Here is a 14,393-nt window from a genome sequence, read left to right on the forward strand (position 1 = left end):
TCTGGCGCCGAACGTTCGGCGAGTTAACCTGACTATATTCGGGTCCGGCACTCAAAGTGTTAATAATACAATAATTATAATAATATATTTGATTTGTAGGGTGCTTTATAGTTGTGGAGAAAATCCCAAAGCGCTATATTGTAAAAGAACATAAAAGCTAGCAAGAGAGTACATTTTTTTTTATTAACACTTTGATTGCCTAAGGCTAAATTCATGATATACCATAGGTTGCCAGCTCTATTTGTCTATGGAGAAGTTCCCCTTCTTTGCAGAGCTATAACTTTTTAAATTCTATTGCTAAATTGCCATTATTAGGGCCCATTCAATGTCCTATATGTATTGTTCAGGGTGAAGCAACGTTAAACTTTTTCATTCACATATTCATACTAAAGTATGGTCTAATGTATAAGTATGTTTTCATCTCTTTCTGCAGCTTTCTCCAGAACGTGATCTATAGCCCCAAATGCATTATATTGATGATGAAATACAGTTTGATGGCAATCGGCGCTATATAAAAAATTCCAACTAGACATGGTTCTAGAAGTTACTACGTATGATCTGATGTTGACCGGATGGGTGAGGGGGCGTTTATAATTCCGTGGGCAACATTATACCATTCATCTAGTGTGGGTCATATGTTCATTGGATCAGTTAGTATAGGAGACATTGAAAAATAATGCTGAATCTTACCGTATCTTCCTCGCGCCGTTGGGCGATGAGCGTGGAACAGACATTTTCCTATTATGGGATGTAGAAATATCGGGTCCATTTCCAGCTTGTATAATAGTATATACGTCCAAATCATGTTGTTTATCGAGTTATTGGCAACGGATCGCTATGTATTGTGACGAGCTAGAGTGCCGGAACCTATACAGAGTGCCCGGAAGTAATATGGGTGAATAGCACATCGTCCTAGTAACTTCCTCTTTGGCGATTGCGCCGATCGGCCACCAGATGGCGCTCTTGAACCGCTAGAGGGTTCAGTGGGGCTTTTTGGTGGGTCTCTGGCCAGCGGATGGGAAATATGAATCCGATCACAGATTTTTGAAATATTGATATCAAAGACGAGTTACGGCATCTTCGGCAACTTGAGCATGGCGGGGAAGGACGCCTAAACACGTTTTTGGCACTTAAAGTGTTAAAATGAAAAAAAATAAATAAATAAAAAAATGTATAATTGATTATCTTCTGTCACTGAATCGTCCACGTCCGCATCGTGATGCATCTTAGAATCGAGAAATGTCCACACCCCTAATAAAGACTGTGTGTAGTTGTGTAGTATGGTGGAATAAGGCAATTTAATTGTTTAATTATTTTAACACATTGGTTGCCAACAACGAGAGATCTCGTTATTGGCCGCCATGCGTTGATTGCCAATAACAAGATTTCTCATTATTTAATCGTTATTTCTTTTATTAGCGATATCCAGGGTTTTCCTATCTCTGGCAAGCAGTGGCATGTCACCAGATTCACTGGCGAGGCTGGAAGCAGCTTGGATTATGCGTTTCGGACTATAACGTTGGATCAATAAACGCGATCAATATTTGGAATGGCGATCATGAATTGGATTCATCTTTTTGCAGAACATCTGATCTGAGGTAAGGAATCTATGTTACCAGTTTTGGGTTAATCAGAGTTGTTTTTCACAGATTTCACAACGTGTGTGTGTGTGTGTGTGTGTGTGTGTGTGTGTGTGTGTGTGTGTGTGTGTGTGTGTGTGTGTGTGTGTGTGTGTGTGTGTGTGTGTGTGGCGTTAGGCGCTGAGCGCGGCACGAATGATTTTTCAGCCCGCTTTTGTATCGTGCATAAGAACACAAATACTCTCGATAATCTAGCGTTTATTTGAAAACTATTCATAAATCAGCCGGAAAATGACAACGTGTTTTGTGTATTCCAGTAAATGGCTATTTTCGCGGAATTTCTCTGAAATTACTAGAACTCTCCGAAACTATACTCGTATTCAAAACGGTATAAAACGGAAATGTACTGATGAAAAAACAATCTGCTTCGTACATGTTGACTGCAAGCAAGTCATTGATAAGCGACGGGTGTATTAGACACATAGCCATAATTTAAGATATAGTTTATGCGTTCGCAAATGTGCTCGTCCTCCCATTGATTAACGTGGTGGCATCCAAGCGATAAATCGTGATATCCGGCTGGCAACCAATGTGTTAAGGAAGGATGGATAAACAAATAAATCTTACACCCAATATTTTTTTGTTGTGTCCGTTTCCCACCTGTCAGGGGAGAAGACGGAAGGCATGATGGGAGTGTCTGAGCTCATCATTTCCACGGCGACACTCGGGGTGCTCTTTGCACTGCTTGGCGGACAGCCCCTCCTAATCATAGGGTTCTCAGGACCCTTGCTGGTGTTTGAAGAAGCCTTCTACAAGGTGCTTAAACAAACTTTATTTGTCCAAGGGAAGCAATGGTTGTGATTGGAGGATCAAGAAAAGAGGGCGGGGCTTGAGATAGGTCAATTGTATGTGGTGTATTTTCCTTGCAGAAGCTAATTGCAGTAACTATTAACCTCGTTCCCAGTTGTATCTCCTCCGTGAGATAAAGACTGGTAAAGCACTACGGCCGAAAGTGTGTATGGGGTAGAATTTCCGGTGTATGTACTTCCCCTGGAAGCTGCCTCCGAACGGACCAAACTTTTCCCGAATCCTGTCGGCAAACAAGCTAGAACGTCCCGGTCATGTAGTAAATTCTTCAGGCAAAGCCGTTGCAGTGGCTTAAACTCTTATAACTCAATGTTGAAAAATATTGTAATTACTGCAGTTAGCTTCTGCAGGGCAGTATACACTATGAGGGGTGGAAGTAACAAACATTTATAAATGAATGTGTAACCGATTAAATGAATGTGTAACAGATTAAAATGCAATCAAATCAAATAGTCACTTGATGAATTAGCAAATGATTTAATTAATTCAGAACCAAACTGAATAAAACATCATCAATAAAATGAAATAACAATCAAACACATCATTTAAATAGACTAGACTGGTTTGATCTAATCACCTTGAAATTCAATTCAGTGCACCGCAATTCCATTCGCCACCCCTTTCATCAAATCGAGAACACTTTAGTTCGGTTCGTTAAACCTAGAGATTGATTGACACATGGAGCACAAACCATTAACGAAACGGTCAACAACGAAAGTATCCTCGATTTGATGGAAGTGGTGAATGGAATTGCGGTGCACTGAATTGAATTTCAAGGTGATTAGATCAAACCAGTCTAGTCTATTTAAATTATGTGTTTGTTTGTTATTTCATTTGATTGATGATGTTTTACTCAGTTTGGTTCTGAATTAATTAAATCATCTGCTAATTCATCAAGTGACTATTTGATTTGATTGCATTTTAATCGGTTACACATTAATTTAATCGGTTACACATTAATTTATAAATTTTTGTTACTTCCACCCCTCATAATATACAGCCCATTTTGATTGATCGGAAATCTTAGTGCATCTTTAAGAAAAAACGTCAAATAGACAATGCAGACCATGCATTTTTTAAATCATACAATGGGATTTGAATGGCTTTCATGGGTCCTAGAGTTTTCAAAAAATACAGAGAAATAACAGTAGCGTTAGCTTACCACATCTGCACACAAGACCACAGGCCTGGGCGAGGACTGTCTGGGCCCTCCTGGGCGGCGCGACCGGGCGGCGGTTGATCCGATAATAGTTCAGGTTTTTTTGTTGGTCGGTTGGTCCAGTGTTTGTTTCCTAAACAAACAAAGTTCATGGGTGTTCACAATGAGTAGATTTCTGTAGATTCTAAAATGGCGCTCCACTTCCTCGTTTCACTGTGTGTCACAATCTTCTCACAGTACACCATCTGGAAACATCAGCAGACTTTATTGGGAATTATTTCTGGCTCCCAGCGTACACAAGCACACTCATTTCCACACATTTATCAATCAATGCTTATCCCATATACATTTCTCTCAATGAAAGCCAGTTTAGACAAAAAAAGGAAGGAAAATACCCAAAATATTCCTCTCTTTCCTAAACCTTAGCACATAAAGGACAACTTCACTTATAAATTCAAGTAAAAACAGAGTTTAGTACAACCTCAGCTGATTAGATAAAAAAAATAATACTGTAAAAGACTGACAGTCTCCCATCCAACTAAATAGCCTATACTATATTCTCAATTCATCTCTGTCCCCTTTGACTCTAGTTCTGCCAAGCCCAGGGTTTCGAGTACCTTACCGGCCGGGTGTGGATTGGTTTCTGGCTCATCTTCATCGTCTTGGTGATGGTGGCAGCAGAGGGCAGCTTCCTGGTCCGCTACATCTCACCTTTCACCCAGGAGATCTTCGCCTTCCTCATTTCCCTCATCTTTATCTACGAGACATTTTCCAAGCTCATCAAAGTAACTCATCCAGATTATGTTTTCAGTTGAAATTGTTGTTGTTGTTGTTGTTGTTGTTGTTGTTGTTGTTGTAGTTGTTGTTGTAGTAATAGGAATATTAGTAGTAGTTGTAGTAGTAGTAGAAGTAGTAATTGCAGTTATAGCAGTGGCAGCAGTGATAATAGTAGCTGTGTTACTGCAGTAGCATTAGCAGCAACAGTAAGTAGTAGCAGTAGCATTAACAGCAAAGTAGTAGTAGCATTAGCAGTAGTACAGGCTATTGAGTACCCAGTACCAAGGCTATTGAGCTTACCAACCTACTGGACAACTTTGAGCTAATACAACATGTAAATGAACCCACTCACCAACATGGTAACACCATAGACTTAGATATAGGTAATTCGATTACTGATACTTTATCAATATTCAGCCTTGTTGTCATCACTAAGTCTAGGTTAGCATTGAAGAATACACAGTGATGGTCAGATATAGGTAATTCGATTACTGATACTTTATCAATATTCAGCCTTGTTGTCATCACTGACCATCACTGTGTATTCTTCAATGCTAACCTAAACTTAACAGAGACAAAAAAGGTAACTGTTGTAAAGCGAAGAGTACTAGATGACATTGCAGAAGAGAAGTTCTCAAACATCATGAGACCAAATTAACCATCCAGCCTGGACTGTTCTTTAAACTGCATGGTTGAAAATCTCAACAACACCCTATAGTCTAGATGGAAATAGGGGTCCACGCGCACCCCCCGGAACTTTTTATGCCACATAAAATTTTAATGTTTCGGTTTTGGGTTAGGTGCAATAAAGGGTTAAAATTTAGCCTTTCAGACATTATTTCAGCTTGGCACCTGGCAGATTCTGAAAGTAGACACTTTAAGGATTAAGAAAAATCAGGTGGCATAAAAAGTTCCGGGGGGTGCGCGTGGACCCCTATTTCCATCTAGACTACTATCATATACACTGGATGCTGTCGCTCCATTAACACTTTCTGCACCACGCTTAGTCCCCATCTCTACTGCTAGATGGCCATCTTAAAATAGTCGTGTCCGCTGTGTTTCACTATGTTTGCAAAGCTGTGTGTGTGTTCTGTATTATAGCTGTGGGGACAATGGTGTGGCTCATTTGACAGAAACTACTTGTAGTGCAACATGGAAAAAAGTTGTTTGTTTCTACACACTGTAGTTTGTAGTTTATTACACGCTAAACATCGCGCATTTCCAAGATTTATAATCCAATCTTTTTTTATAGATTGCGAGATAAAACGTGTTATGTGCAATAAGCCCGAATCGTTCTGGTTGATTCCCTGAACCCCCAAATACTCCCAAATCAAAGGTATATAACATGTGCATATGTACCTTCACAAAATCATCAAGGGGGGGGGGGGGGGGGGGGGGGGTCGTTTTAACTCAAAACTGTGATTGCATAGTCATCGCAATTACCAGTGTATATCTATACACGTTTCGATGGTAAAATACGCTTTGGCAACGGAATTTTGAGGCGATCAATGTGAATCTCTGTTCAAGCAGGAGGAGGAGCCCCTACCAAAAAAACAAAAAGGAAGACGTGTATCCACGCCAATGCAATTCCAGTTCAGACACAGACGATACTGCCACCTGGTGATATTCGATCGGCATTGCAATTCCAACTTATACAAACGACCCAGGGATGGCTAGAATGACCCGGATGATGATTTAGAACGGGGATCAGAGGAAAAAGATCAAAGGGTCTAAAAACGTAATATTACGTGTTTGGCGCTCAACTGCTGGCGAGCAAACACGTAATATTATGTGATTGGCACAGAAAGTGTTAAAGGTAAAAAAAAAAAAAAAATGACAAAATCTCCCCATGGTTAAATAATAGCAGTGTTGGGCAGACAAAGAGAATCTGTACGAAAATGGAGGAAAACCAAGCTCACAGTCCACTGCAATATATATAAGGAAGCCGTGACTGCTATAACAAAGAAATACGAGTGGCAAGAAAGGACTATTTTTTTAAGATTATCACAGAAAATGTTGGAAACTCTAGAATATTATTCTCAGCCATCGACCAGCTACTCAACACTGCCTCCACCCCTCCACAGTCATCTGCATCAAAATATGAAGAACTAGCATTATTCTTCAATAACAAAATAACTTCAATTAGAGCCAGCATTAGTCCTGATACAAACATGGACACCATCAGCAAACCCTGCAAAAATTATTGCAAAAAGTATTTTTTTAAGATTATCACAGAAAATGTTGGAAACTCTAGAATATTATTCTCAGCCATCGACCAGCTACTCAACACTGCCTCCACCCCTCCACAGTCATCTGCATCAAAATATGAAGAACTAGCATTATTCTTCAATAACAAAATAACTTCAATTAGAGCCAGCATTAGTCCTGATACAAACATGGACACCATCAGCAAACCCTGCAAAATAGTAACCATAGGAAAATTTGCTTGCATTACATCAACTGAGCTTTACAAAACTGCCATGGAATGTAACTCCTCCACTTCCTGTATTGACCCTATACCCACAGCATTTTTAAGCGAATATTCGAGAGTATTGCAAGTCATGTCCTAAATATTATAAATACATCGCTTCTGACAGGTATTTTCCCAGACGCATTCAAAACAGCTGTCGTAAGACCCTTACTAAAGAAACCCAAACTAGACAGTAATGTACTAACCAACTATAGGCCAATATCCAACCTACCATTCATCAGCAAGATACTTGCAAAAATGGTCTCAATACAAATAAACTCTTTTCTCAAAGAAAACAACATCATGGAGGAATTTCAATCATGCTTCAGAACGCACCATAGCACTGAAACTGCTCTTACAAAAATAATTAGTGATAAACCCTGATGCAAACAAAGTCTCAATTCTCGTCCTATTAGATCTAAGCGCATCGTTTGACATGATCGACCATGATATCCTAATAAATTGTCTAGAAAAATTAGTTGGTCTTTCTGACTATGTATTAAACTGGTTCAGAACATATATCAAAGGGAGAAAATATTACATCAGGCTTGGAGATAATTCTTCTGAGAAACATGACACCTACTTCAGAGTCCTACAGGGGAGCTGCCTTGGTAACACACGTTAATGTCCCCATGGGCCGGACACATCTTCTTTAAACAAGTCAAGAAGAAACATAACAATAAGTCAAGAACAAAACAAGAACACCATAAGGTCCAACAAATTTAAAATAAATGCAAATTAATTAATGAATGCAAGCACTCCCAGACATATCCCACGCGAAGGTAAGGAAAAACTCACTAAAACCTAACAATAGGGAAACAAATGCTCCACAGGCAGTGTGGAGGAGAGAAACCTTAGAAGGGCCATTCAAGGGGGGATCTCCCTTCTTAGATGTTGGTCCATTATTTTTGTTTGATCCACTTTTTCTCCCATTTTCTTTTTTTGTATTTTCTTTTTTTATTATTTTTTAAACAAACATATAAACAAACATGACAACACACGATAAGATATACAAGCATTAATTGTCAGGGCACATCCAATGAGATCACCTTTTGGTTAGTTGTTTTATATAATATATACCCATAATGCCTGTTATCTAAAAAAAAAACCTACACACATATGCTCAGCTCGAACCCCCCCCTCCCGGACCCCACCTTGAGAAGTACCTCCACTATCCCTCGCACCTAACCAGACACTACCATTATAAGCTAGCTTTTATTCTCTCCACCACTTCTAACCACATTGACATTTTGGATTCATTGAGACCCAGAATTCTTGCTGTAGATATTTCATGGTAAATTACATCGAGATATGTAAGAAACCAAACTTTACGGCACATTTTTTCCGGTTGAAACCAGCGTGATGCGATCAGCTTTTTGGCTACTGTGATACCCGATAAAACCAATCTCTTTAGCTGTGGATTCACTGCAAACTCAAAAACATCATTCAACAGCAATACCGAGGGGTGTACAGGTATATTCCAAGATACGAGTTTTGATATTTGTTGGGTCACATCTTTCCAGAATGCCTTAACTGGTGAGCAGTCCCAATACATGTGCATAAATGTCCCTTCGTCCCCATTTGTACATTGGGTGCATTTGGAATCTTGTTTGAGCCCCATTCGGCACAGTCTTATAGGAGTCAAATATGTCCTGTGAATATAGTTAAGATTGATTTGTTGATGATCCGGGTTCCTTGATGTAAGTCGGACATTTGCCCAGGCTCCTTGCCAATCAAAGTCATTTTCCAGGTCTGGTATATCCCTCCTCCAGACAGAGTCAAGTTGGAGGGTTTCATACGAGGACGTTAGTAATTGATGATAAAATTCTGAAACAAAACCTCTCGATGTCTCTCTTGAGTAGAAGAATTTGTGGTATCTGTGGTGTTCAATTGGTCTGTCTAATGGAACACCGTGAGACTTCAAACATAGCTCTAACTGTTTGTGAAAAAGCCATGTGGACTTGGTGAGATAAATTTTTTTGCGTATTTCTTTATCACTACAAAAACCCTGTTTGTTAAAAACATCCCCTAATGAGTGTATGCCTTGCTCTTCCCATATAGGGAATCTTATAGGTCGTTTTCCAATTAAGAGAGCATTGTTATTGAATAAGGGAGTATGATTGTGCCATTCTTGTGGGTTAGGATTTTTTTTTTGTGATTCACGCCATATCCGGATCGCATGAGTAATTATGGGGCCAAATTTTCGTTCACAGTGCTTGATTGGTAGTTTAGTGTATGCTATGTCCTTCAGTCTATGTGGGGCTACTATGTTTTCTTCTATTTTTCTCCAAGATGCTAATGCTTGGGAGTCAAACCATGTTGTCAATGGACTTAATGAGTACGCCTTGAAATATAGGAAAAAATCTGGAAATGCCATGCCACCATCTGCTTTATTTCTCTGTGCGGTGGATCTTTTTATACGTGGTGGTTTGTTATTCCAAATAAATTTGTATGTGGAGGAGTGTAATCTTTTCCAGTAACCCTCTGGAGGGGGTAACGGTAGCATTGAACAGAAGAAGTTGATTTTAGGTAGTACATCCATCTTAACTATTGATATCCGTGCTTGTACTGTGTTCTTAAGTTTTGCCCATCTATCAAGGTCGTCTTTGATTTTGTTTTGGATTTTTGTGTAGTTGTGCTTCACCGTTTGTCTTATGGTAGGGAATATTTCCACTCCCAAGCATCTGAAATGTTTTACCATCGGTATCTGTCCTGGGAGGGTTGTATCTTTTTTTGCAGGGGTGTTAAGTGGAAGGAAAGCCGACTTCGGCCAATTTATCTTAAATCCCGATAAATCACCAAAGTCCTCAATCAACTTGAGCAGATGAGGCAATGTGGTGTTGGGGTTTTTCATGAACAGTATTACATCGTCCGCATATAAACAAATTTTTTGTTGTGTGCCCTTGATTACGATAGGTTCTATGGATTGGGATTGTCTTATATATTGTGCTAAAGGCTCTAATGATAGATTGAACAGTCCGGGACTAAGAGGACAACCCTGTCTGGCAGAGCGTGATACCGGAAATATTTCAGAGATGATTGTGCCTGTTGTAATCATGGCCGATGGGTCTTTGTATAATACTTTAATCATATCGATGAATCCTTTTCCTAACCCCATCCTTTCTAGCACTGCCCACAGATACGACCATTCCAGCCTGTCAAAGGCCTTCATAGCATCCAGGGACAGCATCGCCTTAGGTATGGTGTCCTCCTTGTCGGCATCAAGTACGTGCAGTATACGTCTTATGTTCTCAGTGATCAGGCGGCCTCCTATGAAGCCAGTTTGGTCCGGGTGAACTAAAGACGTCATATGCTTTTGTAATCTGATGGCTAATACCTTAGAGTACAGTTTGATATCTGTTCCGAGGAGGCTTACAGGTCTATAACTACCGCACTCGTTGGGGTCTTTGTCTTTTTTAAGGAGGACTGTTATGAGTGCAATATTGTCAATTTTATGCAAGTTCCCCTCCTTGACTGAGTATAAGATCATATTTAGTAATAAGGGGCCAATTATGTCCCAACAAGAAAGGTACATTTCTGATGGGAAACCGTCTCTTCCTGGAGCCTTACCACTTTTCATTGCGGTTATGGCCTTCTTGAGTTCCTCTAGTGTGATCGGTATTTCTAACTGTTTAGCGTCATCCTCTGAAAGTTTAGGGAGAATAATTTGATTAAGAAATGTGTCCATTTTGTTTTGATCGAAGGTCATTTCTGATTTATATAAGTCGGAGTAGAATACTTTGAATGTATCGTTTATTTTTACAGGATCTGTTACAAGTACTTGTTGTGCTCTAATGGTAGTTATATCTGCAAATGTTGCATTAATTCTTAATCGCATGGCTAATAGGTGGCTGGGTTTGGAACCATGGGAGTACTGCTGTTGTCTTGTGCTGCGTATTTGTATTTCCGATTGTTGTCTGTATATGGCATTGATCTCTATTTTTAGTACGTTCACTTGATTTTCTAGTCGAGTTGAGTTGTTGTATTTCAGAGAATTAAATAACGTTGAGTAAAGCGTTTCCAGCTCATCCAGTTTTGTGCTTTGATTCTTGCGCATTTTGGAGGAAAAGCTATCCGTGAAGTCTTTGATCATTCCCTTTACCGACATCCATATTATTCTGGGGTCTTGCACCGAGTTTGCATTCTCCCGTTGGAATACTATAAGAGCTTCTTTGAGTTGTGTAATGAATTCCTTGTTGTTAAGCAGCAACGAGTTAAATCGCCATCTTGGGGCTCGGGAGGATAGTATACCAAATGTACCTTTAAGGAGTAAATAACAGTGATCTGATAGTGCGTTGGGTATCATTTCCACTTCATAATTATCAAATAGTCTCTGTGATGCAAAGACATAATCTATTCTGGATAGTGTCTTATGTCTCGCAGATCGGCAAGAGTACTTTCGGGTCGTGGGATTAAGTAACCGCCATAAGTCCTTTACACCTGTAATCTTTGACCAATCCTTTAATGCCTTCGATGAATTCTTTTGTTCGCTGGAAAAGGCGAGGTAAGATTTGTCTATCCTTGGGTTCCAGATGGCATTAAAATCCGCTCCTATTATAAATGAGTAATCGGGAATGTCTAACATTGCATTGGTTAGTGTAGTGAAGAAATCTTCTTCGTACAAATTTGGGGCGTATACCGCTATCAACGCTATTTTCCTGTTCTTATGTTCAATCTTAGCTATAGTTATCCGACCTTCTACATCAGACCATACTCCCTTTAGTACAATATTCAACTTACGTTTAACGACTATTGCTACACCCCGAGTTCTCGTACCAATAGAGGAGTGACTGATATTATGGTATATGTTGTCCGCTAATTTACCTATGTCTTTCCCTAGAATGTGTGTTTCGCTTAGCAGAGCAATGTCCACATGTTCTTTTTTCATCAGTGTGAGCACGCTTTTGCGTTTGAGTTGGTTATTTATTCCCCCGGTGTTCCATATCATTATATTCAAACTAGCCATAGTCTATACATGTTGCATTGTAATTTTTGGTAATGCTTCTAGAGTGCGAGGCAATAATAGATATACATCCCACTAGTGAGGTCCCGTTGAGAGCCGAGCTTAAAAACATACATATATACAAATAAAAATCCCCTACCCTTCCCTCCCACCGAGAGTCGTACAGGATTGTGTTCCATGAACACAACCTTTGCGTATGACTCTCTCCCTTGCACCACCGGATATCCCAGAATGATCCAATTATCCTTAACATTCCTATGTATACCATAGGATCTAACACTCTAAATTCTACCATAAGTAGAATGTCGACTGTGGCTTGGCCACTTACCCGTAAAAAATAAATAAATAAAAATTTAAATGAGATAAACTAAAAATAAAGACCAAAAATAAGCTTCAATTGTCATGCCCTAATCACTTACATTTTATATGAACTTGTAATTTATAGTAATTTATAGTAACCCATGAATAATATGAAGGTATTGAACTGAAGAGAGAGCCTCAATAAATCAGAGAGAGCGGATGAAAAAGAAGAAAAAAAAACAAGTAAAAGGAAGAGAACATTAACTTAGATCTTAAAAGAGCATTGCTATGCTTAAACATCTAAAGTATTAATTGGAGAAGTAGTGAAATTATTTCCCATTAATAAAAAACAGTTTTTAAATACGTATATGCAGCATTTCCCCTGACCGGGGTGGGCGATGATCGTTGTGTAGAGTGATCTTTCAGCCGGCCGGCTATGATGGCTCTGTGGTTCTGCATCTAGATAGCTGTTGATTATTCCCCCGAGGGGCTTCTGGTAGAGTGAATGACCACGTATTGCTGATATTCCAGAATGCTCCATATATCAAAGAATGCTTCGATGTTCTAGATTATTCCAATATGTCATTTTTACATTGTTCCAGTATGTTCTGGAGTGTTCCAATCTTAAATCCAATATGTCCGCAATAATATAAACACGTCGGGGAAAGCATTCAAAAACTCTGAGCACGTAGGTCTCTCTGTCCCAAATCCTCGGTTATTAAAGGTTGTACTATATGGTGACCTTGCATAACTGAGATTTAAAAGGCCATTTATACACTATTCTGCGTGTTGTTCAGACAGGAATTTGGCTGCATCTTCAGGCGAGTTGAGGAGAACCTTTGCTCCTTGTTTGTCGACGATGCGAAGTATTGCAGGGTATATTAGTAGGGGTCTGTATTTCCCCAGGTATAGTTGAGACATCACCGTCTTGAACTTGGCACGCAGTTCCACTACATCACGACAATAATCTTCAAAGCAGTGTATTGGTACCTCCATGTATTTCAGATTGCCTTTCATCCTGCGAGTTTCACGCATAATCATTTCTTTTATTCTGACTTGGCGCAGTATAACCAATATCACTCTGGGCTTAGCGTTATTGCCAATGGAGCGGGGACCCAATCTGAAGCACTGATCCACCTCCGGTATTTTAGGAAGGATTCCTGTTCCCAAGATTTTCTGTAATTCTGTGGCAAACTCTTCAGGGTTTTCACATCTCACTGATTCGTCCAGACCGACAATACGAATATTCAGCTTGCGTTTTTGATATTCCATCTCGAATATTTTGGCTTTCTGTTCTTTATTGATTCGCGTGAGCTCCAACGTTATTTCGCTGAGCTCCGTCTTGATTTCATTGTAGTTCCCCTTCATCTCAGCAGTTAGGTTAACTCTGTTAACCTCTACTTCATTGTAGATGCAAACGAAATTTTGTTGGTGTGCTTCCAAGCCAATTTCTAGTGCCACGGTGCGCTTAATATGTGCCTCGGCATCCACCCTTAGCGCTTCTATTTTGCCTTCGATAGATTCTTTGATAGCATCTACTTTTTCGGTTATTGTTTCGGTTATTGACTTCTCCATTTTTTTCATTTCATTTTTCATTTCCCGGATGATATATTCCGAGTCTGAGGAGGTGATTATAGGGGTTGAACTTGGGGTGGACATCCCGTCAATATCCTCTGCGATTTTGCGAACGTGTCCCGCGGCCATAGGGGGGTCTTCTGCGCTTGGTTTTGGAAGCGTTTTATGATCTTTCCTTGTTGTTGGCATCTCGAATCTTTCAGTCAATATAGTTAGTTGATAATCTCAGTTGATATATGCGTCAAGTTTTAAACGCATTGGTGGTCTCTAAATATGTTTTTAAAACGGAAAAAAAAATAACGGGTGAGCAGCTGTGTCACATGCGACTTACTCCATTCTATAACATTCTATATTTTCTCCCATCCCAATTTCGTATCATCCAATTCAACCCTCCCCTGTCACGAACGTTGTTTCTTGCCTCCCACAAGCCGGCTGCAATGTGGACTAAGTCATACATAGCACAAGTCCCCTCCGGTACTTGAGGTAACAGCAGTCGCATCTTTTCACCTGCGCAGCTCGATCTCTCAGTGGCGAGGAGTAACGTGTGGGAGGCTCACGCTGCCCCCGACACTTCCTGATTCTACTGCGCAGGTGCACCAACCGACCTGTAGGAGTCGCTGTCCACAACGCCCGATCCCCACCCATCAGTTTCCCACCCCCTAATACGGCCAATGTGTATTAGTATGAACGACCAGCTAAACT

The 14,393-nt window shown here is 40.0% G+C and overlaps 1 protein-coding gene across 1 annotated transcript in view; it reads left to right on the plus strand.

Moving 5' to 3' along the window:
- slc4a3 (solute carrier family 4 member 3) overlaps positions 1–14,393 on the plus strand; it is a gene marked incomplete at both ends in the record, with an annotated part of 476,263 nt that overhangs the window by 424,015 nt on the left and 37,855 nt on the right. Inside the window, 2 exons of the mRNA XM_084311393.1 lie at positions 2,248–2,396; positions 4,197–4,391. Of these exons, the coding sequence (XP_084167519.1) occupies positions 2,248–2,396; positions 4,197–4,391 (344 nt within the window). The remainder of the gene's footprint in view (positions 1–2,247; positions 2,397–4,196; positions 4,392–14,393) is intronic.

The sequence above is a fragment of the Notolepis coatsorum genome, assembly GCF_963971535.1.
Source record: "Notolepis coatsorum genome assembly, chromosome: 3".
NCBI lineage: Eukaryota > Metazoa > Chordata > Actinopteri > Aulopiformes > Paralepididae > Notolepis > Notolepis coatsorum.